This window comes from Canis lupus, chromosome 16, assembly GCF_048164855.1.
Source record: "Canis lupus baileyi chromosome 16, mCanLup2.hap1, whole genome shotgun sequence".
NCBI classification, from domain to species: domain Eukaryota; kingdom Metazoa; phylum Chordata; class Mammalia; order Carnivora; family Canidae; genus Canis; species Canis lupus.
The window spans coordinates 56384115-56410548 of record NC_132853.1 but is presented as its reverse complement, the minus strand read 5'-3'; the positions used below and the strand labels follow the sequence as shown (position 1 = coordinate 56410548).

Here is a 26434-nt window from a genome sequence, read left to right as displayed (position 1 = left end):
GGGCGGGGCGAGCGGCGTCCCGGGGCGACTCTTAGGGCCGGGCGCGCCTCGGAGCTGCGGACATCCGTCGTCGCAGCATCAGCCGCCGCCGCTTCGGCCTCCGCAGCCGCCTCTGCCTCTCCTCTGCCGCTGTCGCTGCGTGTCGCCACCATGAACCAAGACCTTCGCAGGGAGCGGGAAGCCGCCAGCTTCAACCCGGAGCTGCTCACGCACGTCCTGGACGGCAGCCCCGAGAACACCCGGCGCCGCCGAGAGATCGGTGAGGGCGGCGGGCCGGGCCTCCCTCCTTCCCCGAGCGCTGCTCGGGGACTCGCTGGAGGAGGAATCCGGGGTGTGTGTGTGGGCGCTGTGGGGCGCAGGCCGCCCCCACTCCCAGGGCCGGCCTCTGGCGGGGCGCGGGGTGGCGTCCGTCCCGAGGCCCGCGCTCCAGAAACCCGCTGGGCTTCGGGAAGGTGTCACGGAGCCCTGGAGTCCTGTCTTCCACTTGATGCCCTCTCGCTCCCTTCCAGAGAACCTGATTCTGAATGACCCAGACTTCCAGCACGAGGACTTGAATTTCCTCACTCGCAGCCAGCGCTACGAGGTGGCCGTCAGGAAGAGTGCCAACATGGTGAAGAAAATGAGGGACTTTGGCATCGCAGACCCTGAGGAAATCATGTGGTTTAAAAAGTACGTATGCCTCCGCCGAGATCAAGCGCCCACGTCCAAACTTTTAAATTTTAAATGCGCAGCCCGTGGTGTCCCTTTTTCATCGTGCTCGGCGTTGGAAGACTCGGGCTGCCTATTTGCACCCCACTTTCAAGGGTGTGTGTGTGTGTGTGTGTGTGTGTGTGAGAAAAACTGTGTTTGCTTATGTCTTTAAGTCCTTTAAAGGGATGACGTTTGGAGAATGCTGATGATAAACGGAGAGGTTGCAGTTGTCCTCGCTAATCAGTACAGATTTCATTGGCCCGGGTGTCTCAATGTAGGGTGATTTTAAATTGCAAATGACTTTGCTCTTTGTCACGTGGTGGTTTGCTAAATTTAGGGGCAGAATTCGATTTTTAGCTGGAAGACCAAACAGTATTTTGGAGCAATAACAGGTTGTGTTTCCTTATGAAAGTGTAGCTCTTGAGTTGAAACGGATGGGCACTGTGGGGTAGGTGAAGAATGTGAGCGAAACTTTAGAATGAAGTATTTGTAAGAACCCAGCATTCTCGAATCCAGTGGCAGCGTTCAATGGTTCTTGGGCATATGAGACCTGCTAAAAACATGCCTTGGTCCTAATGCTGAAAAGAGTATGTACTTTTTCCAGATTATCTGTTTTTTGTTTCTTAATTAGGAAAAAAGTAAGTACCGGGTTTTTTTTGTTTGTTTTGTTTTGGCCTTTATCTGAATGAACACTAATGTGATCTGAGTACAAGATTTCTTTGGCCTATAGCCTCTGTTATACTTCTCATTAATTCCTGGGCACTTCCTTTTGGGGTGGGGGGGTTCAACGTTTTAGGTGAATTACAGTATTTTCGTCAATAGAGATTAAATGATACGAATGGTGTGTATTCAAGAGCCAAGAAAAAGGGAACATGTTACAAGTTCTCCTTGTATGTAATGACAAAATTCTCCTTTATTCTACTGCCTGTAGTATGTTTGGTATCTTAATTATTTTCAGTCTGACCCAGTTACTACTGTTGAGGATAAAATACTCTACTCCGGCCCTTAGGACTGCCCTGAGAATTCCTTTCCCTTTTAGTCATAAAATTATATTTTACTTACTTTTGGTAGCCCAAATCAGAGTACTGACTAACTTCTAAATGTTCTTTTTCACTTTTGAAATTTGTAACTCATGGCGGTTTGGGGAATATTGAGGTGTAGAGCACCTCCTAGAAGATCGTGTTTCTGAATTATCTGAGTTGCGTTTTAGATAAACTTCAAAAACCTAAAGTTTTGTGGTTTTTTTGTTTTTGTTTTTTGTTTTTTAAGACAATCCAAAAGAAGGGTTTGTTTTGTTTTGCTTTTAAGTGGGTGATGCAGTGTGTTCCAGAGTTAGAGTTCATCATCAATGGTGATTCAAAAGAATGTAACCAGAGTTGAGTGAAATCACAATGAAATAGAGCAGATTCCTTTCTGTGGTTGAAGAGGAGAGGACATGAGCTATTAGTCTTTATCATTTTTTATGGTACAGACGTTGCTGTTTGGGGGATATAGAGTACAGAGGTTTTTTGTTTGTTTGTTTGTTTTTTTTGAGTACAGAGTTTTAACATACCTTTTGACATCCTTCCAGTGTCTCTAGGATAGGACAGGGAGATCAACTTACATGAGAGAAAATTGATTGAGACTAATTAATATGAGACTAACGATTGAAAATTAGTCTTGGCAATTACTGAATGCCGTTGAATCCAAGCCCACCATCAATTATAACTCACACCCGAGTTTCATGTACCACTAATAAAGAAAAAGTGCTGCCAGTTAACTATGACATCCCGTTACTTGTGAAATGCACCTGACTTCTTAAAGCTAAGATGGGGGAGGGGATGTTACCAGAACTGGTGAAATATAGTAATATTTCTCTTCTGGGAGATTTTGAGCATTTACTGGGTTTATTTACAATTATTTATCTTCTCTCAAAATTCATATATGGGAATATATTGAAGTTGATAGAATATTAGTGAAATACTTTGAGATTTCTCAACTTGAGCAGTACAAGAACTGTTCTCTCTCCAGTCCTTGGCAAAAAAACCTTGCTGTTCAGGGAATGTAAAAGTTGATTTTCTAATCTCCTGTCCAGTGATTTTTGTCTTTTAACTATATTGTTTACTATGAAAAGCAAATTGTAAAATGTTCTTAAGAGTAATTAAAACTTCTAGTGAGGATCAGTCTTGGTTTTTGTTACCCTCCTTAGGTTTTTAAAGCTGATTCCTTGAAAAGGTCTTCAGAAGGGATTAAACATAATTTAAAAACAAGCACTGAGATTTTGTTCATGAAGTAGATTTTCAGGCATCCTCAAAAGAATCTCAGTGTGTTTATTAACAAACATTTGACAGTCTTTGTTTTGTGTCATGATTTTTTTTCTCTCTGAGTTTCCTAGAATTACATTGTGTCAATAACATCATTTCACATAACCCTACAGTCCCCTCACTTCCCTTCTGGTGAACAGAAGTGTCTTTTGTTGCCACCATTTTTGGCACCTAAACTAGTACTTCACTTCCTCACAAACTCTTGTTAAGTTCCTTTCCTCTTTTAGGAAAATATGATGGTTAGGGAATGCTGCGGTGCTCTCGCCTTTGAGAGAATGATGTCTACATTTATCTATCTCATCAAGCTTTTGCCTCCCACTTTGGTGAAGCGGAACGTTACTTCTCTACTGTCCAGCAGCAGTAAACCCCTGGTAATCCAAGTTACTTGGAAGCTAACTTCTTGTGTTCATACCCCTCTTTTTTCCTGTTGCTCTCCCAGGAGAAAGTGACCTTAGATATTGGTGTAAAATTATGGAACCTTCAGGTTAAAAAGCATTTTTGATGTTCCGAGCTTGGATGCAGGCATTCCTTAGATGTTTTAGTCTGTCCCAGCACCCCTGAAAAGTGATCTTCCAACCTAAGGGTGGTAGGATTGTTCTTAGGGCCTCCTCAACAATGAATTGGCAGCCTTCCCCCTCTTTCTTTGAATTCATACTGTGCTCATTGGCCAGACCAAGACAGACTGGTGACACTACATCCTATTCATTCCTGGAGGAGTCATGAAGATTACTAGTTGGTACTTGCTTTGTGTTTTTAAGCTCTTTATATAGATAGGTAGAACAAAATAGGTCCCTGTTAAGGTTTTGAATAGTGTAGCTAAAGCTGACAATTGTATGTGATTTGTATTTCGACTATTTCGCAGATTGATTTATGAGAAAATAATGAAGACAATTTCATTATGATTGAAGTTCTCTTAATCTGGAGTGAATTTCAAAGGTCATCAGAGATAAATGTTTAATATTCTCACATTTCCGCTTACCCATCTGTAACCTCTGAAGACCTTTAGAGATCTGTAGTTTGGTCCTGGAATATATATTTACAATCCTGGGTGTCTGCTTTAGTTATATAGGGAAAGATTACAAAAGCTTTGTTAAGAGCTCTACAAATAAATGTTCTATGGAGTTCCTTTTGATTTTTAAAACAAGTAAAACTTGAAAATAAAGCAAACACACACTCCAAAGAATCCAACCAACAGATGACACCAACAAAAACAAAACAAAACAAAACAAAAAAATAAAAAAAAAAAACAAGATATTTTTAGGCTAAAACAGAATTTGCTTCCTGGATGAAGTGTAGAATTAGAGGAATTTTGGCCCTGAAATGACTTGGGCAGGGAGGGGATAGATAGATACCACTGGATTTGGCCTTTTAGGTGGGAAAGTGATACATTTTACATTTAGTTTCTTGATAGAAGGGTTGAAATTGTCCCAGCCTCAATCCTGAGGGCCATGGTTGTCTGGCAAGAATGGATACTAGAATGCAGTTTCTAGAGTAAGGCTGAGATCCTTTTCTTTTCTCTCCTGTAGAGTTCATTTGGTCAATTTTGTGGAACCTGTGGGCCTCAATTACTCCATGTTTATTCCTACCTTGCTGAATCAGGGCACCACTGCTCAGCAAGAGAAATGGCTGCTTTCATCCAAAGGACTCCAGATAATTGGCACCTACGCCCAGACGGAAATGGGCCACGGTTAGTCCACATTTGAGGGTCAGTGGGTAACCCACCTTAGGATTTAAATTGATAAATGACTCTTGGTGTTTGGTTTTTCCTGCTGCTACACGTTGGGGATTTTGTTTTTCAGTTGTTAAACCTTAAATAAAATTCAGCTTCTCATTTTTCCATAGGTCATTTCCCCATAAACTAGCCCAAGACTCTAGCCTCAAACATCCTTCATTGTTATTTCTAAAAGTCTTTTTATCCTTGCTGCTTATAATCCCATTTTAATGGCGGTTGAGCAGTTTGGGAAGATGGGATTGAAAATGTGGCAATATTACATTGATGTCTAATTATGAAAAAAGACTTTGTTGGAATTGCTTTGAGAGTGTTACTGCCTTAGCAATATCTGGAAGTTGCCCCTCTGCTTTAATGAAACTAAAGATGTGGGTTTTGGGGGGGGGCAGAGAGAGCATTTAAGTGTCTTACTCTTTCTTTCGTTGCCTTCTAGCAGGATTATAAGGCTGTTTGGAAAAAAATTCATGATTCTCTTCATTTAATTACAGCAGTCTTTCTATTATACTTTTTTTCTTTACATATTTTTGGACTTTGTGTTGCCAGTCATTCTTGGTTAAATTGTTCATAGAAATGGGGCGCCTGCTGACTTAAGTTGGTTAAGCATCCAACCTGATTATTAGCTCAGATCTTGGTCTCAGGGTCACAAGGTTGAGCGTGTTGGGCTCCATGCTGGGTGTGGTGTCTACTTTTAAAATTTTTGTTTATAAAAGGCTGGCTACTTTCAAAAAGTTTTATATTTGGTCTTAATATGAAAGAGGTTTGTTTTCATAGACAAGGCCATTGGCAGGTTTGGGGATTTTGAATTTGAGCTGCCCAGTTTCATTCTCTAATTTATCATAAGGCTTCCATTACATGAATAAGGAGAAGAGGAAGAGATGCAAATAGCATGAAAACTTCATGTTTGTGTTTGATTTGGTGCTTTTTGATTAGTGAAGTGGTTTAAGGAGAAATGTTCTTTATCACATTCCTCATGAGAACTGCAGATTCTGGTTATGATATTGTCCTATGAATACCCTGCCAAAAACACCTGAGGCTTTAGCTTCAGGATGGCCAGTACTGAAAATAAGCAGCCTGAAGAAAGGTTTCCTAAGAAAAGTAATATAACACTCATACAGGTCTCCCTGTCTGGGGGAGGAAGAGAGAGAGAAAGAGAGATGTAATCTTGAAATAGCTTTGTGGTACAGAACCCTTATTTTAAGCACGCATCATTGTGAAATTTATTTGACCTACAGTCAATGCTATTCATAGGAGGCATAGAGATGTAAATTATTCTGAGGCTAAATGGGTTTATTATGAATGTCTTACTGGCCTAACCCTTCTGTTTCTAAAAAGGACTTTATAAAACATATTTGCCCTAAATTTTGAAAGAGAGGAGGAAATGAAGACTTGAAGTTTCTGGTTTGAGGAGCCCAGAAATTGGACTGAGGTCCTGTGTTTTTCTGGGTGAGTTTGCATCTGTTAGTTTTCTTGTATTTGAAGCAACTTTGTCTTAATCTCTGTATTTTAGAGAACAGAGTTGTGAGTTTAGGTCTTGTTTCTCACTGGAATCTTGTCTGTTCCTGTTGATGTTTGTTGTGCTTTGTCCACTGCTGTTCTTTTCCGGGGGCACCAGTCAGTTGGTGATTAATTTGCATCCTGTGACAGTATAGCCTTGTGTAGAATACTAAGTCCTTCGACATCAAAGAGACTGGAAATAGAGCAACTTGTGCAGATGGAAGTTTGACGGTTAAATAGACTTTGGAACATCAACCAGCCAACAAGGATTATCTAAAGTGTTGTGACAGAATTGGCTGTAACTCTTTCAGCTCTAGGTAGCTGCTGAGAAGTGAGGAAGACGGTATTGCCCAGGCTCCTTCCAGGACCCTGAAGAATCTTAAAATTCAGTCCCCTGCATGAAGTGTCCATCATGTGTTTTCTGTCTTCCCTCCTCAGAATACTCACCTGTCTGTAGAGACACACAAAACCCGACACACTTGGTCTGTGGGTCTGTGAGCCTTCATCAAAGGCAGAGGTCTGGGCTGAGGGGTGCACCCTCTCCCGGGGGTTCTGGTGTTGAAGGGACCGTCTGTGGAATGTGGTCCAGCAAGAATCCTCCTGACCATACATTTCACCGGGTCCCAAAGCAGGTACTGTGTTCAGTCTTCACAGATAATTGATCACTTCAAGTTCTGGCTGCTTTATAACAATTATCCTTCCCTTGTTTTCTGCTGTTTATTCAGGAAAATGAGCTTATATAGTCAACAGTTATCATCCTTAAAGATTGGTGCAATACGTCTGCACCTTCCCATACTCAAAATATGAACTAAAGCACCTCTCTTCTTTTGAAACTTGAAAAATAGATAGTAAATGTGATTGTGTAAGTCACTAGTCTTTCTCCCCTGTATTTTCACTACCCTGTCTCCTGTCCTCTTTCTTCCAAATGAATCTCTTCCCTGTTGGACATCCTGTGAAACATGATCAGTGGGTTTGGGGGATATTCTAATAATATTCTATTATTATCAGTAACAATATAAACTTCTTTACAAAAACTATGTCCTTTGGGGTTATACTTTGGGAATATCTTTCTCAGAAGTAAATTATACAGTGAAAGGAATGAACACTTTATAGCTTTTATTGCATAGCTTAAGACTTTTCTTGAAACACAGAACAAGTTTGTGGTATATTTGGTGACTTATTAGTATACTGTGTCTCCATAAGCCCCATCAATGTGATTACTTTAAATTTTTTTTTTTTGCTTCTTTAATATATATCTAAGAGTTAAAGTATTAATTTTCCAATGCCAACGACCTTGGATATCTTGGCTTACTAATTTGTATTTCCTATGTATAAACTTGGTTCTTCTCTGTTGGTTGAATAGAATCTGTACATTGATCTTACATGATTATGTTGTGATCCTTTGGATATTTTTTCTATTGTCTTCTGTTTATTAAACGCTTTGGCCTTTTGGCTCAGGTCATGATCCCGGGGTCCTGGGATCAAGTCCAACATCAGGCTCCCCACAGAGAGCCTGCTTCCCCCTCTGCCTATGTTCTCTGCCCCTCCTCTCTCTCTCTCTGTCTCTTGTGAATAAATAAAAATCTTTAAAAGACAAAAAAACTGCTTTAGCCTTATGTATTGAGTGCATCCTTTTGAGTAGGTCTACATTTTTTCCCCATATCTTGATTATTATTCTCTATTCTATCAATTTTTTTTAATGTTTAATGCTTTGACTTCTATAGTGTAGGACGATGAATGGATCTCATTCCGTTTTATGTTTATTAACTAATAGTTTTTTTTCCAGTTCTTTCTGGTTCTTAGAGTTTTATTAATCATTTCAATTTATTTCTAGAACTTTAAAATACATTATATTGATTAGTCCCTTTTGTTTTTCTCCTAACATCATGAACATTGGTTCATTGTTGCTTTGTAAGCTATTTAAAAATCTGATAGGATAAGCCTGCTGTTGTTACATTTTAAGACCTACATATTTGGTATTCTTGTGTATTTACTCTTCTAGCCAAATTCCAATCTTAATTTTTCAAATTCTAGATTATATCCTAAAAGAATTTCATATCCGTGTTACATTAAATCTTTGTATTTCTTGAGAGGTATTATCTTTATTATTATAAAAGATTGACTTCTCAATATGGAATTAGCACTTTATTTCCTGTTACATATATCTTCTTTTAATCCTCCTATTAGCTATGGATATTTTTTCCTAATTTAATCTTTAATATCCTGAGCTAAATTACTTAACAAATTTAAATTTTATTGGGTTTGTAAATTGCTTCTATTTTAGCTGAGGTTTCTACTTTAAGCGTCCTAATGGATAATAATGCATTCCCCCCACTCCCGCTTATAGCCCACAGCTTTTCTAAATTCATTTATTATTGATGGCATTTTATTGTTGATTTCCTAGGCTTATAATCATGCTGTCCATAAAGATGCTATTTTAAGTTCTTCCTTTCTTATGTATTATTAACGTAATCATTTTGTCCTCAGCATTGGCTGCCAGCCCTTCCAGCCCTCTGTCATGTAGAAGAGACTGGGAAGGCTTTTTGGTGTTATGGTTTTAGAAGAATTAACTGTAGCGTTTCACCAAAGTAAAATGTTGGTGTTTTGTAATTTTAAAATAAGTGATTTAAAAATAACATATGGGGGATCCCTGGGTGGCTCAGGGGTTTAGCACCTGCCTTCGGCCCAGGGCATGATCCTGGAGTCCCGGGATCGAGTCCCTCATCGGGCTCCCTGCATGGGGCCTGCTTCTCCCACTGCCTTTGACTCTGCCTCTCTATCCGTCTCTCATGAATAAATAAATAAAATCTTTAAAAAAATAAAAATAACATGATTTCTATCATGCATAACCAACTTTTTGCAACAAATACTTGATTTAAGTAAAAAAAAAAAAACTATCCAGGTCACTTTCGCCTTGTAATGTGTCTAAATTTCATCCACTTGTGAATAATCCTTATCTTAGTCACAAGAGACCTTTTTCTCTTAAAAACATTGTTCAGGGATCCCTGGGTGGCGCAGTGGTTTAGCGCCTGCCTTTGGCGCAGTGCGCAATCCTGGAGCCCCGGGATTGAGTCCCACGTCGGGCTCCCGGTGCATGGAGCCTGCTTCTCCCTCTGCCTGTGTCTCTGCTTCTCTCTGTGTCTCTCATGAATAAATAAATAAAATCTTAAAAAAAAAAAATTGTTCAGTCTCAAAATAGTTTCTGATTACAGTAGTTTACCCCTGCCCTACTCAGTGTATTTTGTGGTAACCTTGGCATATGTTATTCTGTTATGTAGCACACTGATGCAGACCCCTCCTGTGAGTCCGATGGGCTGCTTCAGAGAGGCCCTTCCCTCCCCAAGAATGGCTTTGGATTCTAGTAAGGTGAAATAGTCTTTCAGTCCCAGGCCACAGGGTTCAGTCCTGGTTCCAACAGCCTTCTCCTTTGAGATCCCAGGTGTACATTGATTTTTCTTCCTAGGCACCATTCTTTTAAAAACTGGAGACAGGGATCCCTGGGTGGCGCAGCGGTTTGGCGCCTGCCTTTGGCCCAGGGCGCGATCCTGGAGATCCGGGATCGAATCCCACATCGGGCTCCCGGTGCATGGAGCCTGCTTCTCCCTCTGCCTGTGTCTCTGCGCCTCTCTCTCTCTCTGTGACTATCATAAATAAAAATTAAAAAAAAAAAAAAAACTGGAGACAGTGGTATTCCTGTTTGTGAGTGAAAGTACTCTCTCAGCACATGAATGTGTTTTTCTGAGGATTTTCACTATTTTTTTTTTTTTTTTTTTTTTTTTTTACTTTTTATTTTCAAATGGTCGTAAATTCCTAGGAAGTTGCAGAAATGGCACAAAGAGGTTCCATGGACCTTTCACCCAGTTTCCACCAGTGTTAATATCTTACAGGATTGCCATTTGCCCCTTCTAAGGATAGCTGCTCTGGTTTTGGGAAGTCTTTCTGGTGCTAAGTCCTGGTTGCACTTCTATGAGAATTTCTCCAGCCAGAAAATGTGATTAGGTAGTGGGATTCTTGTCCTTGTTCTGCCATTATCTTCTTGATCTGAAAGCACTTAACTCACCTCAGCCTGATTTCTTTGTAAAATGAGCATGTCAGTTGTACAGTCTAATTTTTATGTAATTGAAAGCACAACCACCCAACTGGAAGACATAACTGATCAGCCCTTGCCTAAGCTGTGTGCCCTGGTTATTTTCCTCCTTACTTTTTGAACAAACTGAGAGATTTTATTTATTTGTACTTATTTATTTTTTTTAAGATTTTATTTGAGAGAGAAGGCACCAGCAAGGGGGAGGGGCAGAGGGTGAGGGAGAAGCAGACTCTGCTGAGCCGGGAGCCTGGCAGGGGGCTCGATCCCAGGACCCTGGGATCTTGACCTGAGCCAAAGGCAGATGCTTAACTAACTGAGGTACCCAGGTGCCCCAAACTGCGAGATTTTAAAACTGAAATGTTGTATAGGCAAATTTCTAAGATCATTAAAGAGAATGATAAGAGCAATATAGAGTCGATTAAGCTAGAGCTAGAAGTTCAATGAGATGCTAGTAATGTGGAAAGATAATGAAAACATATCAGTTTCCTATTGGAAATAAATTCACATGGAAGTCTAGGGATCTGCAAATTCTAAATGGAATAGAATGACTTTAGAAAGTGGATTCAGGGGCACCTGGCCAGCTCAGTAGTAAATAAATAAAAGGATTCAGAATTACTAAAACTAAGATGTTTATTATCATTAGTGATAATTCCCATATAATTGGCTTGTTATGCATGAATCTGTTACGTGTAATTATTATTATGGTCTTTACTAGAAATTGCGTATCTTTTTTATTTCTGAAATTAATTATTGGGTGAGGAGCACTGTCAGTTTTTGTATTAAATTGTTTCAGTAGGGCATGGCTGGTTTTTTGTGATGAATCTGAATGAAATAACCGGATTTTTCAAAAAAAGAACAGATTTATATAAGAAATGTGGATCTATGCTGGATGTTTTATGGACAAACCGGAAGGATTCCAGCCTAGAAGCATTATTGAAATTGCATCTAGGAAAGCCTTTCATCTAGGGGAGCATATTGTCAGCCTGAGAGAATAGAGTTCTCCTGTCTGACTTCCTCAAACCAGAGTAAATCATTGTACAACTTAAATTCTCCATTCCGTACAACCTCTTCCGATTTTCTAATTTCCTTTGATTTAATTGCAAGGCTGGACTCCTCTGCCTGACTTGCATGTTGGTGCTGCACGGGCTTTGGAATTGGGAGCCAATCCTCACCAAGATTGATTGCTTGAGAGCTGAGTAGCCTAAAAAAAAAACTTCTCTCACCCACTTAAGAAAAACGAAATTTGCCAAGAGTTTATTCAAGTAATACAGAAAGGGGCAGTGCTCCCACCCCTTATATAGTCCACCCAGTTGCTTCATACTTACAGAAGATTTTTTTTCTCCTTCCCCTTACTCTGTTCACATTGGTGATTATCTCACACCTGATGACTCTTCTCTCAAATACCCATCCTTGGTGTTTCTCCGAAGTTTTGTGCACCGAGGGCGGCCTGAGCCTCTGGATCTCCACTTGGGCATGTTCTTGCCTACTTTACTTCACCAGGCAACCGCGGAGCAGCAGGAGCGCTTCTTCATGCCTGCCTGGAACTTGGAGATCATTGGCACTTATGCCCAGACAGAGATGGGCCATGGTACGGTGCATTCGGTCTACCTTCTGGGTTGGGTGGGGCCCCGCAGGCTTAGCAGATGTGGAGAGCCCACCATGTGTTAGCAACAGCACATCCACATACTGTGTGTGGTCTTTCTTCAAAGGCCGGGTTCTTCACACATACAGATCTTGGTGAAGACATTGCTTTGGTCAGTGGAAATGAAACATTATATTGTCACAGAGATAATGCTGATTCTCTTTCCTGGTTCCCCCTGAGTAGTTCAAGAATTACAAATCAGGATTTCTTTACCAAGTGGTTTTTCAAGTTCATTGGAGTTGTATAGAATTTGTGTGCGGGTAGAACCTGAACCCATCTTTTTTTCTTTGTTACTGATTACCTTTGCTACAGATACCTTAACAAACTTGCACAAATCCCAGAAGAAACCCAGATTGATAGTACAAGTGCTCTTTGACTTGCTTGAGGGAAATTAGTGGCTTATATAACCATAATATGAGCATTTCATACCTTGACCTTTTTTGTGCCTTGGTTGAATAAATTCCGTTAAGTCCTGAGGGTAGCTTGGCCAAAAATTATGAAAAATAAATTAAGGTGTTCTTCCAGACAGTTGGTTTTGGAGGCAGTGGCTATCCTGCAGTGTTAGCCGGTCTGAATTGGTATCTCTGTTCACTGTTCATCTCCTTCTGTCTTCTCTTTTCCTACTTGGAGGTTTCAGAAAGAGATCAAATGTGTATTTGCCACATTCTCATGCTCTGTGCAACTTTATCTTGATTTTATAGCTAATTTGGCCCTTGGTGCTGAGCCATATTTTACAGGATTTTCACAAGACCCAGAGTGGGGTGCTGTTTGGTTCCATTGTTCATCTGCAAACATTTTGTCATTATCTGTTCTGTTACTCTGTTACTTTTCCTATAAAAACTTCTTTGTTGAAAATGTTTGGTTCCTGATGCTCCTCTTATAATGGAGAAGGTTGTGGATCACAGGTGAAGTGACCATTTCTGTTACTCAACTTGGAAGTTTCTAAATGTTTCAAAGTTTTAAGTGTTTATGAGTCCTGGCATTATCTAAGTGTTTGGGAAGAGGTTCTCAGCATTTGCTTCAGGATAGTAGTCCTAGAGGGAGTGTCACTTAGAAAATTTTTCTGTAACTGTTTTTCAAATAATTTTGGCACGTTTGTATTAGGATTGAAAGCATGAATCTTTGTCCATCTCCAGTAAACATATGACACTGGGAACTCTTCCTAGTTGCAGTCATGAACCAGCCAGGGTCGAAGTTAAGGCCTGGCATTGGAAATCGCAGGGTGTAACCAGACCTTATCCTCAGACCTTTATAAATCAAAGTCATTGTTCCAGGTCTTTTTGCCCCATAGTGGTTATATTTTTTTAAAGTCTTGTTTTCTGGGGATCCTTGGGTGGCTCAGCAGTTGAGCGCCTGCCCTCGGCCCAGGACGTGATCCTAGAGTCCCGGGATTGAGTCCCACGTCGGGCTCCCTTCAGGGAGCCTGCTTCTCCCTCTGCCTGTCTCTGCCTCTCTCTCTCTCTCTCTCTCTCTCTCTCTCTCTGTGTGCGTGTATGTCTCTCATGAATAAGTAAAATCTTAAAAATAAATAAATAAAGTATTGTTTTCCATTCTACCAATCACCCTGAAGTAGGTCCTTAATTTATAGGAACTTTGGCTGGAGTCTCTTTCTATTATCTCTTATCTTAATCTTTGTAAGTAGAGAAGTCCGGAATGTTGAACTGGTGTGGTGGACACCATACATGATTTGAAATTGGCATACGTAGGGATGTTAATTTAAAAGGGCAGTTAACTTCCCTGTTACATTCATATTCTATGATCTTGTGAAAATACGATTCTGAATAGCCTTTACAATTTTTTTTTGGTTGATCTAAATAGAGGTGTAGTGATTCAAGTATAGAAATAGAATATGCTTGACATTTATATTTTCACCATAATAGGAACTGTCTGGTTTAAGTACAGGAAGTTACGGAGCACCTGGATGGCTCAGCAGGTAGAGCATGTAACTCTTGATCTTGGGGTCAAGAGTTCCAGCCTCGTGTTGGGTGTAGAGTTTACTTAAAAAAAAAAAAAAAAGTATAGGGAATTACATATCTTGGTTATCAACTATTTGTAGCTTATCTACCAGTGTCTTATTGTCATTAGGGTTTGTTGTTCTCTGAGATACTAGAGCTGAAAGGACAGGGCAGGAGAATTTTACCCGTATTTTATCCAATGTGAATGTAACTTACTTCCTTAGGAACTCATCTCCGAGGTTTGGAAACCACAGCCACTTACGACCCTGAAACTCAAGAGTTCATTCTCAACAGTCCTACTGTGACCTCCATCAAGTGGTGGCCTGGTGGACGTATGTGAATTTTTTTTTAGCATTTATTGGATGTTTATTGGAGTCATTACAAGATTGTGTTTAGAATGTAGAGCTTATATGAGAATATAATTTTGAAATAAAAACTTCTGACGTCTTAGACTCTTCTCAGCTGTTCCCAGTCTCTTACAGTGCATGTGGGAGACCTTCCTCCATTTACAAGGCACAGAAAGGACAGCTGTCTAACTCTCTTTTCTTAATTTTTCAATCTGAACATTCCCATCATTACTACAGTTTCCTTAGTCAACATTTAAAGCAGCTTTAAAGCTGTGTTCCCTGTGTGGTTATAAGTAATTTAAATGTAAATAGCCACATGTGGCTAGTGGCCACTGTTTTGGAAAACACTTTATTAAGAAAGAAAAAAGAAATTAAGATTCTTGTGGTTATCTGAAAAAAATTTTTATGTGATCAAATAAGAAATAAGTGGAAAAGAAAGTAAAGTCTTTTATTTTTTTAGTAAAGTCTTTCTAAAAATGAAGAATTCCTATCAAATCAGCAAGCTGTATACCTTAAACATACAAATATTATAGGTCAATAATATCTCAAAATTTGTATAAAAGCTTATATAAATGTAAAACAGAGGATTGCTTTGCCAAATCCAATAAATTTTGATGGCTATCAGCTTACGTGAATTTCTTTCTGAAAACTGGATATGGTGCTGTCATAAGCCTCTTGGCTACAATTTATTGATGAAAGCCAGTATTTAACATATAGTTTTTCCCCATCTTTTATTTCTGTCCTTTGAAAGTATAAGAGAGTTTGCTCACTTCTCTCTCCTGTTCTCTTTGATGTTACAGTTGGAAAGACTTCAAATCATGCAATAGTTCTTGCCCAGCTCATCACTAAGGGGAAATGCTATGGATTACATGCCTTCATCGTACCTATTCGTGAAATTGGGACCCATAAACCTTTGCCAGGTTAGAATTGTTTGTCTGATGTTGAGATGAAAAACCAAACCGATCACTTTCTTCTGCAAGAAGTATAGCACACGATGAAAGAGGCCAGGGCAAGCCAGGAATTACAGAGCATAAACATCTTGTGACTTTCCTTTCATCTGTGGTAGGTATTACCGTTGGAGATATCGGCCCCAAATTTGGCTATGATGAGATGGATAACGGCTACCTGAAGATGGACAATTATCGTATTCCCAGAGAAAACATGCTGATGAAGTATGCCCAGGTATGCCCAGATATATTGAGAGGAGCAGAGGTGTCAAACAGGATTTTGGCAGCTCTAAATAACCACAAGGTTGGAAGGGTCTGTTCTTTTAGAAGGTAGTAACATATTTTTATTTTTGATGCTTCTTTCATTAACGCCAGTGAAATCAGAAGCAGTTGGCAGATAGGAGGAATGTATTCTAGTTTGCTAAACCAGTGGGTCTCAAACTTGAGCATGTATCAGAATCACCTGGAGGGTCACTGAAAGTAGATCAGGGTGGGGACTGAGATCTTGTATTTCAAGCAAGTTCCCAGGACATGCTGCCATCCTGGGAACCATCCTTTGAGAATCATGATCTCAGACTGCCTCTCGGGTTTCACAGAAGGAAGTATCAGTCCCGTGTTCTTTGTCCAGGTAAAGCCTGATGGGACGTACGTGAAACCCGTGAGTAACAAGCTGACCTACGGGACCATGGTGTTTGTCAGGTCCTTCCTCGTAGGAGAAGCTGCTCGATCTCTGTCCAAGGCTTGCACCATCGCCATCCGATACAGTGCTGTGAGGCACCAGTCTGAAATCAAGCCAGGGTAAGGGTGGCATCTGAGATGAGCTCAGTGCTGAAGACCTACCTTTGACCCCATTCAAATATCAAAATTCCCAAATGTGATCTAGAGAATGCTCATTGCCCATTCAAACTTAGCTAAGGTGGCAGTGTGCTAGGTCTGCTTAGAAACAAAACTTAGAAACAAAACTTCCTTTTCTTAAGTAGAAAGATGAGGGTAGCCATCTTGTTTTTAACCTTCTAAGAAAATCAGTAATATTTCTTGAGCTCTATAAATGAAATGTTTAGAACACTAAAGGCAGGGACACCTGGGTGGCTCAGTGGTTGAGTGTCTGCCTTTGGCTCAAGTCGTGATTCCAGGGTCTTGGAATCGAGTTCTGCATCAGGCTCCTCACAGGGAACCTGCTTCTCCCTCTCCCTGTGTCTCTGCCTCTCTCTCTCTCTCTGTTCTCTTATGACTAAATAAATAAAATCTTTAAAAAAACAACTAAAGGCAGTTTGAACATCCTAATTGCTCCTGACAACTATGAATTGAGGGTGGTGAAAGTGGCATGGAACAGGACTCCCTATTGTCCTCATAGCCATAGTTTAGTCTTACTGCCTTTCACTTGAACGGGACTCCCTGATGAGCTTTTCAACTCCTATAGAAGGGATAAAGAAATTGGTAAGACCTGACGTCTTAGATGTCAGACAGTTAACTCTGTGCATTGGGTCTTCTCCAAAATTATGGTTAAAATAACTTCTTCAGCCATCTAGTGTGTTAGAATTTTTTATCATTGCCTTCCTTTTGTGAAGTTAACTTTGATTTTTGTATGTTGCTAGGAGATAGTTTCCTTAGTCATGTACTGCAAAGACTAAGATAGATAGGAATTTCACAATTCAAAAATTCTGTCCAACAAGGCGATTGAGAGCATGGTTTCCTGTAGCCAGACAGCCTAGATTTCAATTGAGAATCTGCCATGTATCCGCTGTGTGACCTCAGGCAGTTTCTTAATCTCTTGTTTTTCCCTCTGGGAAAGTATGTCAAAGTATTTAGACCAGAATCTAGCGCATATTAAGTTCTATGTAAGCTTTTACTTTTGTTTTTTCTATATCCTTTAGTGAACCAGAGCCACAGATTTTGGATTTCCAGACCCAGCAGTATAAACTCTTCCCACTCTTGGCCACGGCCTATGCCTTCCAGTTTGTAGGTGCGTACATGAAGGAGACCTACCACCGGATTAATGAGGACATTGGCCACGGGGATCTGAGTGAACTGCCTGAGGTATGTCTACTCATTGGTTTGTGGGCACCCTTCTGTTTGATATTTGCTGTTGGATAATATCCAGAGAAAACGAAACGTTGGAATTTCTTGAGAAGAATCCATGTGTTCTCAAAAGAAACAGCCATTTGTTTAACTGGAAGTGGATCAGATCCGAAGATATGTGGGATTTGTTTTAAATTTCGAAGCATAGTACCGTTGGACGTTTGCTTATCAACGGAACATAAGTGGCGACTCTTTTGCCAAATGGAACAGTTTGGAAGGGAGGGTCAGAACAGTATTAACTCAGGCCATTGAGATGACCGAGTTCCAGTTTGCATACATGGCAAGTGATGTTGAGAGTGACCGGCACGGTTAGGTGAGGAAAACCGCTGTTTGTGGCAGCTCTGACAGCCTGAGCTTTCCCCTCCAGCTCCATGCCCTCACTGCCGGGCTGAAGGCTTTCACCTCTTGGACGACAAATGCTGCTATTGAAGCTTGCCGGATGGCTTGTGGCGGGCATGGCTACTCTCACTGCAGTGGCCTTCCAAATATCTATGTCACTTTTACCCCCACCTGCACCTTTGAAGGAGAGAACACTGTCATGATGCTGCAGACGGCTAGGTAAGAATCTGATCCGTGCTGTATCGGTTGTAAAAACATTTGAGGGGCGCCTGGGTGGCTCAGTCAGTTAAGCGTCTGACCCTTGGTTTTGGCTCAGATTGTGACCTCAGGGTTCTGAGATCAAGCCCTGAATCAGGCTCCCCACCCAGTGTGGAGTCTGCTTGGGAGTCTCTCTCCCCCGTCTCTCTCTGCCCCCTTCCCCCACCTGCATGCATGTGTGTGCGCTGGCTTGCTCTCATTCTCTCTCTCTCTCTCTCTCTCTGTCAATGTTTGGTGGGGTTTTTGTTTGTTTTTGTTTTTTAATGTTCCTGTTCCTATGTTTGCTCTTCATGTTACATTTGTTCCTGAGAGATGTAGTTTTGCCTCCCATCCTTACCCATCGATTTTATCTTGTGGTCAGCAGAACAATTACAAAGCACCTTTCACATTGCTTAAAGTCATTGGAAGAGTTTCTCTGTTTTATGAGAAGTGTAGTCACCGAAAGCATGTGCACTGGTGATTTTTAGGTTCCTGATGAAAAGTTATGACCAGGTGCACTCAGGGAAGTTGGTGTGTGGCATGGTGTCCTACTTGAATGACCTGCCCACTCAACGCATCCAGCCGCAGCAGGTGGCAGTGTGGCCGACTGTGGTGGACATCGACAGCCCTGACAGTCTCACAGAAGCATATAAACTTCGAGCAGCCAGGTGAGGCCACCCTGAAGAGCTGGGACCTGGCAGCTGGGGGCCTCTGGGAGATTGGGACCCTGATGGAAGAGCGGGAGGCCTGAGCACTGCTAAATGTTTCCTGCAAGCTCCAGTTCTCTTTCATTTCTTGACAGATTAGTAGAAATTGCTGCAAAAAACCTTCAAAATGAAGTGATTCGCTTAGAAAGCAAGGAGGTAGCCTGGAACCTCACTTCTGTTGACCTTGTTCGAGCAAGCGAGGTCCGTGATAACCCACTCACCCTCTCTCGCCTTCCCCCTCTCCGGCTCCATCCTTCACCCTGGCCCCCAACCCATTTTCTTACTACAGAAACCCTTATTGCTGGGCAGTGCATCTTTTCAAAGGTTCTCTCACTCTACTGTTTCCTTTTTATCTAGGCACACTGCCACTATGTGGTAGTTAAGCTCTTTTCAGAAAAACTCCTCAAAATTCAAGATAAATCCATCCACACTGTCCTAAGGAATTTATGTCTCTTGTATTGTCTGTATGGAATCAGTCAGAAGGCAGGGGATTTTCTTCAGGTGAGTACTTTCTGAATTCAGGTCCTTTTTTTGTAGTAGAAAAGCCATCAAAAGCCATCGTCTACACGATATTTGTGTGCACGCACATCTTTCTACATGTCCTTCTGCATGTATGCATGCACGTTTGCTTGTTTTATCTCTTCTAGGGAAGCATCATGACGGAATCCCAAATTACCCAAGTAAATCAGCGCATAAAGGAGTTGCTGACTGCAGTTCGCCCAGATGCTGTTGCTTTGGTTGATGCATTTGATTTTAAGGATGTGACACTCGGCTCTGTGCTTGGCCGGTATGATGGGAATGTGTACGAACATTTGTTTGAGTGGGCCAAGAAGTCTCCACTGAACAAAGCAGAGGTACAAAAAAATTGTGTCTTTCCACCTTTTGAAATTCTTCACTTAAATATTAAGGCAGAAAGGATCTCAGAGTTGACTCCTCTGAGAAAGCTTTGGAACCTCTTGTGGCTTTTTCAGACACTTTATTTGAGTAACAGATTCAGAAGGGAGCTAGGTTGTTCCCACAGTACACAGGTCTTTCATTTCCTTAACCATTTAATAACTGTTGGACATGTTCACACATATACAAAACTAGAATACTGTAATACATCCCTTTCTCACACTTCTACATGAGTAGACTGCCTGTCTACTCATGGCCATTGTGTTTCATCTGAACACCCCGTACCACCACCACCCCCCACTGTCGCGCTGGGGATCATTGTAAAACAAATCTAAGATATCAGATGACTTTATCCATAGGCATTTCAGTATGTATCTCTAAAAGATAAGAACTTTTTGAAAACACGACCACAGTGTCCTTACCCCACCTAAACAAATGAAAAATAATATCATGAACTACCCAGTGTCCAGATTCCCCAATTGACTCCATTTTATTTTTTGCCCCTTCAGTTTTTTGAATCACGATCCAAATAAGGTCCGGGTACCTTCTTGGTTAACAGTATGCTAGTTTATGGGCACCTCAGTGGTTGAGTGTCTGCCTTTGGCTCAGGTTGTGATCCTGGGGTCCTGGGATCAAGTCCTCCATCAGTCTCCCTGCAGGGAGTCCACTTCTCCCTCTGCCTGTGTCTCTGCCTCTCTCTCTGTGTCTCTCATAAATAAATAAATAAATAAAATCTTAAAAAATATATATATGCTAATTTACACTGCAGGCTCCTCATTAATAATTCTTTCTCTCTCTCTTGCCTGCAGGTCCATGAATCTTATTACAAGCACCTAAAGCCACTGCAGTCCAAGCTCTGAAGGGTCATGGTGACAAGTCTCATTTGCTCCAGAAACAGCTGGAGCCCCTTACACTTGCCACACAAATCTGCTTGGAATCTTTACCAAACTCAGAAAGCTATAGAGCAAATGATAAATTGAGCCCTTTCCTCTTTTTATAAATGAAGACAAAAATGAACAGATTTCAGAGATTAAATGAAAAAAAAAAAAAAAACAGACGTGTTTTAAGTGCAATTAACACTGCAAGAGACCTGTCAAGCATCAGAAAGAGCTTTAAGAAATGCAGCATGACTTCCATTTGTAGTGCTGCTGATCCCAGTAGGCCATGACTTTTGATAATTCGTAGAATTTAACTACTGAGTAGTTAATTATTTTCACTTAATTGCTAATCACTGGATCTATAAGTTTTTAAGCAAAGGTATTTTTTAAGTGGGGTAGAGCCCTTCCCACCTTTTCTCCTCAATGTTCTACCGCTCCTGCCATGGGCCCTGGCTAAGAAGCAGGACTGAAGAGAAAGGATTTGGGGAAATAGACTAATCAGGAAACCTAGTGTGAGTGAATCTGTGCCTGAACCATTGACACGACCTCCGCCTGCTTACCCCTCTTTGCCAACCTGTTTCCACCTAACTATTCACTGTAGCATCTTTCCAGCATCTTTTCAGCATGGGTCTAGCATAGGATCACTGTCCCGAGTAATTAGGAATTAATCTTCCACTCGAGGGAACTTGAGGGAGCCCTAAATCGGCGGTGCAGTAGGACAACAGGTCACTTTGTCCCAAACTTCTTGGGAAGGGGCAAGAAGCAAAATTATTTCCGCATTTGACTTTTGGCAACTGATGGCTCCTCCATCAGTGGTGATTCTTCTCCCTCCCCCTTTCCCTGTCCTGAAAGATGCTAAGAAAGGAGAAGAAAGGGTCACAGTTCCTTCACAGTAGAATGAATATAGGGAGAGCTCTCTTAGTGCAGTTACCATGACTGTGGGATGTCCATATCAACTGGATATCCTGGAACAATCCAGATTTTCTGTATTCTGTCATTTGGCATAAGCCATTACAGTGCTTGGAGGTCACAGTGTCTGGCAGTACAAAGATAGAAGCATTCCTCTGACCACCTCTTCTGCCCAGGAATACCACAGAAAACTCCTTTGACAAACCAGGTCTTCTGATTTTTGGATATAAATCATCGAATCAATGTAATCATCAAAACTATGGCTAATGGATAAATGCAAGTTCCACAGAATCTCTTTCTTACTGTACATTGGCTTTATTTTCAGTTTGTTTCCAGGAGCTTGATCTGAACTGACATTGTCCTTTGAGCTGAAATCTAATTTACACAATCATTTACACTTAAAAGGTTAAACATGGACTACTTAATGAAGTTTTTTCTTAAAATTGATGTAAAAACATTACTTGACTTTTTTCTTTTTTAAACCTGTTAACTCTGTGACATTTGCCTCGTAAAACCAGTTCTAGAATCAGTCTTGAGAATGTAGTAAAATTCAGGGGAAATGTCATTTCTACCTTGGGACCTGACAAAATCTATCCCAGTGGAACCAGTAATAGGAGATTTTGATGGCCTGCAGAAATACTATCTGTTGACAAACCTTAATCTCCACTGAGAGAGTTGACTGGGAATTGTTTTAAGATTGAAGTAATAAGCACTCTGTTCATTTCTTTGGGATATATCTTGATGATAGTTCAGATTCTGGGAAGTAATGGAGAGGAAATTGCTTAATAATTGACGTGTTATATGTAGAATTGCTTCAAAATTAGTGAATTAGTTTATTCACAGATTAACATCTGTAGTTGAGATCTAAGAGTGTTTGAACTAGCACCCACCTAATCCAGCTGCATGGATCTGGGATCTATCTAGGCAGGTTTGAGTAAGTTGTAGGCACTACAGAGCCACCTTCCATCCAGCACTTTGAGTTTTATTTAAAAGCGAAATCTGATACTTGATACTAGTTTTAATTAACCTTGGAATTTTTGTCTTGTACTTTTATTCACTGTAACCTAAGAATATAGTAAAACCTCCCTAATTTGTACTATTGTGAGGGAAAGAGAATGCCACATGATTAAACAAGTTCAAGTTATGAGGAATTTTAAGGTACAGATTTATGAGGTTATTGGGTGGAGGTGACACAAAAAACAAAGCGTGCTCTCACCAGCGCGGGAGTGCCTACCTGGTGGCAGCTCTGCAGCTCTTAAAGGAAGCAGCAGATCCAGTTTGCTCTCCCAAAGAAGCCAGGTCTCTGCTACAGATAAGCTTGGTTCTTTTGTGAGCCATTCTCACAAAGTACAAAATTTCAACCTACTCCTCTAAAATGATAAATGCTAAGATAATTGATGAGATTTTTTTCTATTAGATATTGACAATCCTTTTAAAAAGTAGTATGAACAGAACTCAAAATTGGAATTTTGAAGTTTAACAGGATTTTGCTTTGTGTTAGATACAGGTTGATTCCTTCTGAAGTGTTTGGAACTCTACTTTGTGTTCTACTAGATATATTCTGAGGAGTATTTCAGTGTTTGGACATTAGTGGCTTCAAAGCACAGTTGGTTCCAAATTTGGCCTCTGGGGCTTTTCATGTTCTTAAGAACATAGCAGTGCTAAACATCAGCTTATCTTCAGAACATTGGCTTAATTACAACATTAACTATATTCACATGCTTTCTGAGGACCCCCTACCTGTAATTTCAGATTTTATATACCTGGAGGCATTTTATATTTCCTAAACATGCTAGATCATAATTTTTGGATTTTCTTCAGTGCAGGACTTTGGCTGGGGAAATATGACCCAAATTCATGAGGAACGGAAATTGTTTAGGTGGTTGAGGCTCACAGTCCCTCCCGACCCTTTCTGAGCCCTTTCCATCCATCATATTAGGAAGGAAAAGATTAGGTGCGGGTGTGCACACCTGCTAATCTTTATAAATGTAGTATGTATGCCTGGGGTCATAGGCTGCCTTCAAGCAGTACCAGGAAATGAATTCTTCTTGAGACCAAGAGTCTTGTCGATTCTCCTTACTTGAATAAAGATTTTGATCATTTTCATGAAATATTGCAGAGGTCATTGCAGCTAAGTATTTACTACTCTATTCTTGGAGGAGTCAACCAAGTCACACTGTAAATGGCTAAAATGATTTTTTTATCTTAAAATATCTTTTAAGTTAAACTTTTAACTATGTACACTAAATTCTCACTATTACTGTGCTCCATGATCCTAAACATAGAGATATGTTACCAGGTGTTAGCTGTTGCAGACCTGCAAATTGCTAGATTCCAGGGTGTTTTTTGATTTTTATTTTGCTTTAAATTTGAGCCATTGATTATCTTAGGAAGATCACGAAAAATTGGGAGTGATTTTAAGAATTCTGAACCAAAATAGGTTGTTTTGCCACAATACTGTTGACTATGTCATAGTTTAGGTAGCAAACATCCTCCACGTGTTCAGACAGCTGACTACTTTGTAAACACCCTTTTATTTCCAATTGCTGTGGATTCAAGGAAATTGTATTCTTCAGAGTGTATAATTACTTGCTTTTTCCCTTTTAATGTTAGGGTTTGCGTTCTGTTCCTACCTGACAAGTTGCATTAAGCATGTATTGTTACCCATCCCTGGCTGGACCTGTCAGTGGAGGTGCACGGGCCCAGAACTTGGCTGGTCCCTGCTTGGCTTGGGCTGCGGGTAAGCCAAACCACTACCCTCCTTTTCCCTTGTAAAACTGAAAGAAAAAAAAAAATCCTTAATAAAACCTTGTAATTAACACACAGCGCGTTGGGTGCCTTTATTGGGTGGCAGTGTTGGGTTATGTTTTGGCTCCGCAACTTTTTCACAACTGAGCCTATAGGTCACAGCTACCTCCCTAAACTTTGGGATGTGGGACCCATGCATAATTGTTCGTTAGTTTCACACGTCAATTTCCCAATCTTCATACATTTCTCACGCCCTCCACCCGGCCACGGCCACGAGTCAGCTCTCAGAGGAGGTCCTGGAACACAGGTCCCCAGCAGTCCCCCAGGAGGCCGAGAGGAGTAAGCCGAACAACTCGGGAGTCGGATACCCTCCTTCCCAAGCGGCGTAGCGGCCGCTCCTAGCAACGCGCAGGGCCGCGGACAGAGGCCTGGTCTCCACTAACGGCCGTGGCGCGGCACTCTGGGAAATGTAGTTTATCTCGGCGTCCCCTGTTCCCTAAGCTCCGGCTAGTGAACGGACAGAGGACTACAACTCCCAGGATGCCTCGCGCCTCGCCTTTCTCTTCCATTCCGTCCAGTGAGAGATTGGCGTCCGCGGGGCTCCGGGGCGGGAGGCCGGAGCGAGCTGGGCTCGAGGGGGGTCTCGACCAGCGGCGATGGCTGGGACAGGTCCCAGCGGCTGCGCCTCCGCGGGGAATGGCGCGTAACCCGGGGGGTTTCAGGGGCCGGGAAGACAGTAGGCCGCGCTCGGGGTTGAGCTGGGACGGACGTGCGGAGCGGGTGGCGCAGGGGGGGGGCGCGGAGTCTCCGGCCCGAGTGGGTGATTCGGCGGGGCCCTTGCTAGGGATCTTTAAATGCCAGTTGGCTCTGCAGATGGGATGACGCGGTGGTACTTTGTGGCACTTTGGCCTTTGCAGACTTCTCAGAGATTCCCCCGTCCTGGGACTCCAGGACGGAATCCCCTGGAGAGGCAGAAGCTATGATGTGCTAGAAGACAAAACGTGTTTGGCGTAGGTCGTGAAAATTGCCTTTACAAAGAAAGAGAAACACAAACATCCGGAGTGGCCAGTGCACGTAATCCCAGATGAATTTCGCATTCTATTAACAGGACCTGCAACGCCAGACAAATAGAGATGATCCCCTCTGACTCCTTTCTTCCAAGGCTTGGGAAGATGGGTCTTGGTAATGCCCAGGTGAGGGAAGGAGAGAGTGACACTCGGAGTGAAACACTTGGCTGTTAATGGATTAAGTCGGATTTGCAGTTAACATGAAGGGAAAAATTTCCACAGTCTGTGAAAATAGTGTCAAGGAGTAACCAGCGCTCACGTCCACTCTTTGTGCTGAATACACAAATGTAGTCATGGGTGTTGCCTGGGAATGGGTATTGGCCAATAGTGCCAGGCACCCACCTCCTTTCTCAGATGGGTACCTACCATCTCCTGCATCCTCTTTCAGGGGAAGAGATGGGGACCCCTGCACTCTATGTGAGTAATCTCCAGGGCTCAGAAAGCTCATTAGGTCACCCAGAGCACGTTGCTTCTCATCTAAGTAGCTTTCTTTCCCTATAAGGAATTTTTATTGATGGAACTAGATTTTAACCTCTTGAATGGGTAGAGTCAGAGAAGCCTTGATGGGCCTTGGACGCAAGCACTGTTAAAGTGACATCACTTTTAAGCACCCACTTGAATTTTCTTCGTTAGTGAGGATGAGCCTGATGTGGGCAGAATTCAAATGAGCTGGACAGCGCTGTGAACAAGCTACAAGCAGCTCCCATAGCCTCGAGATGGTAGGCAGAATGCAGACTCTCACCTCCACTTCCACCTCCAAGATCTCGACTGTGTGGAGAACTTTAGGGGCTGGGTGACAAGGACCAGGATATGGTCCCCAGAGAGGAATGATGGGAGGTAGAATTGATACCAAACTTATTAAGAGATGAGCAAGCCTTCTGAGCCTCCGAAAGGCCAGCCAGAAGCATTTTTAAGTGTCTCTTGCTGGTGTTGAGAAGTCAGGGATACAGAAGAGGGGGAAAAAATCTTCCCAGTCATGTTACATCCTACCCAGAAGGGTTTGCATGTGACATCTGGAAATCAGGGAAGAGGAGAGACTTCTGCCCACCGGATGGCACCAACAGTGGCATCCATTGCTGATTAGTGGTGGCTGTTTCCATGGTCTGAATGAATCTATTCTCAGAAACCCTGGGAAAGTATAAAGAGCTTCTGTCTCTAAATGCCATTGGTTCTCCTTTTCCTCTGGCGACTTGGCAAAAGGCAAAATGATTTATTCCGTATTCTCAGTTTCAGCCACATTCACTGCTTTGATTTTGTTAATGTGATTTGTTTTTCCAATTTTAGGCGCCAAAAACCAAGAAGGGATTGAAAGGTGAGTGGAAAAATGGAACATTACCCGTAAGCCAAAAATAATTCCTGACCTTTCATCCAAAAATAACTAG

At 41.7% G+C, this 26434-nt stretch overlaps 2 protein-coding genes across 17 annotated transcripts in view; both read left to right on the top strand.

Moving 5' to 3' along the window:
• The first annotated feature begins 18 nt into the window (after positions 1-18).
• ACOX1 (acyl-CoA oxidase 1) lies at positions 19-24058 on the top strand. Of its 8 annotated transcripts, XM_072781662.1 has the most exons (15): positions 59-259; positions 510-669; positions 4520-4680; positions 11731-11891; positions 14125-14232; positions 15048-15167; positions 15314-15429; positions 15823-15992; positions 17069-17231; positions 17641-17831; positions 18338-18517; positions 18652-18757; positions 18914-19057; positions 19204-19410; positions 20260-24058. In XM_072781662.1, exons 3-15 carry the CDS (start codon positions 4616-4618, stop codon positions 20308-20310), a joined length of 1782 nt encoding a protein of 593 aa, XP_072637763.1. In that variant the 5' UTR covers positions 59-259; positions 510-669; positions 4520-4615; the 3' UTR covers positions 20311-24058. The 8 variants fall into 8 exon arrangements, with proteins under 8 accessions (XP_072637762.1, XP_072637761.1, XP_072637763.1 ...); XM_072781661.1 differs by lacking the exon at positions 11731-11891 and having other exon boundaries at positions 19-259; XM_072781660.1 differs by lacking the exon at positions 4520-4680 and having other exon boundaries at positions 20-259.
• A 381-nt stretch (positions 24059-24439) lies between these two features.
• Positions 24440-26434, top strand: part of FBF1 (Fas binding factor 1) — a 21458-nt gene continuing 19463 nt past the window's right edge. Inside the window, exons 1-4 of one of the 9 annotated variants that reach the window (XM_072781645.1) lie at positions 24522-24562; positions 24903-24995; positions 25094-25178; positions 26337-26364. In XM_072781645.1, coding sequence (XP_072637746.1) covers positions 25119-25178; positions 26337-26364 — 88 coding nt within the window. In that variant the 5' untranslated portion in view covers positions 24522-24562; positions 24903-24995; positions 25094-25118. Of the gene's footprint in view, positions 24685-24731; positions 25000-25093; positions 25179-26336; positions 26365-26434 lie in introns of those variants that run through there. The other 8 variants (XM_072781637.1, XM_072781639.1, XM_072781638.1 and 5 more) reach the window with 8 other exon arrangements.

Bases quoted from the DNA above. Each gene is read 5' to 3' on its own strand.
- ACOX1 (XM_072781661.1), top strand. From the start codon at position 151: ATGAACCAAGACCTTCGCAGGGAGCGGGAAGCCGCCAGCTTCAACCCG. The intron at 19,058-19,203 runs GTGAGTACTTTC...TATCTCTTCTAG, and splicing joins AGGCAGGGGATTTTCTTCAG to GGAAGCATCATGACGGAATC. The intron at 19,411-20,259 runs GTACAAAAAAAT...TCTTGCCTGCAG, and splicing joins CTCCACTGAACAAAGCAGAG to GTCCATGAATCTTATTACAA.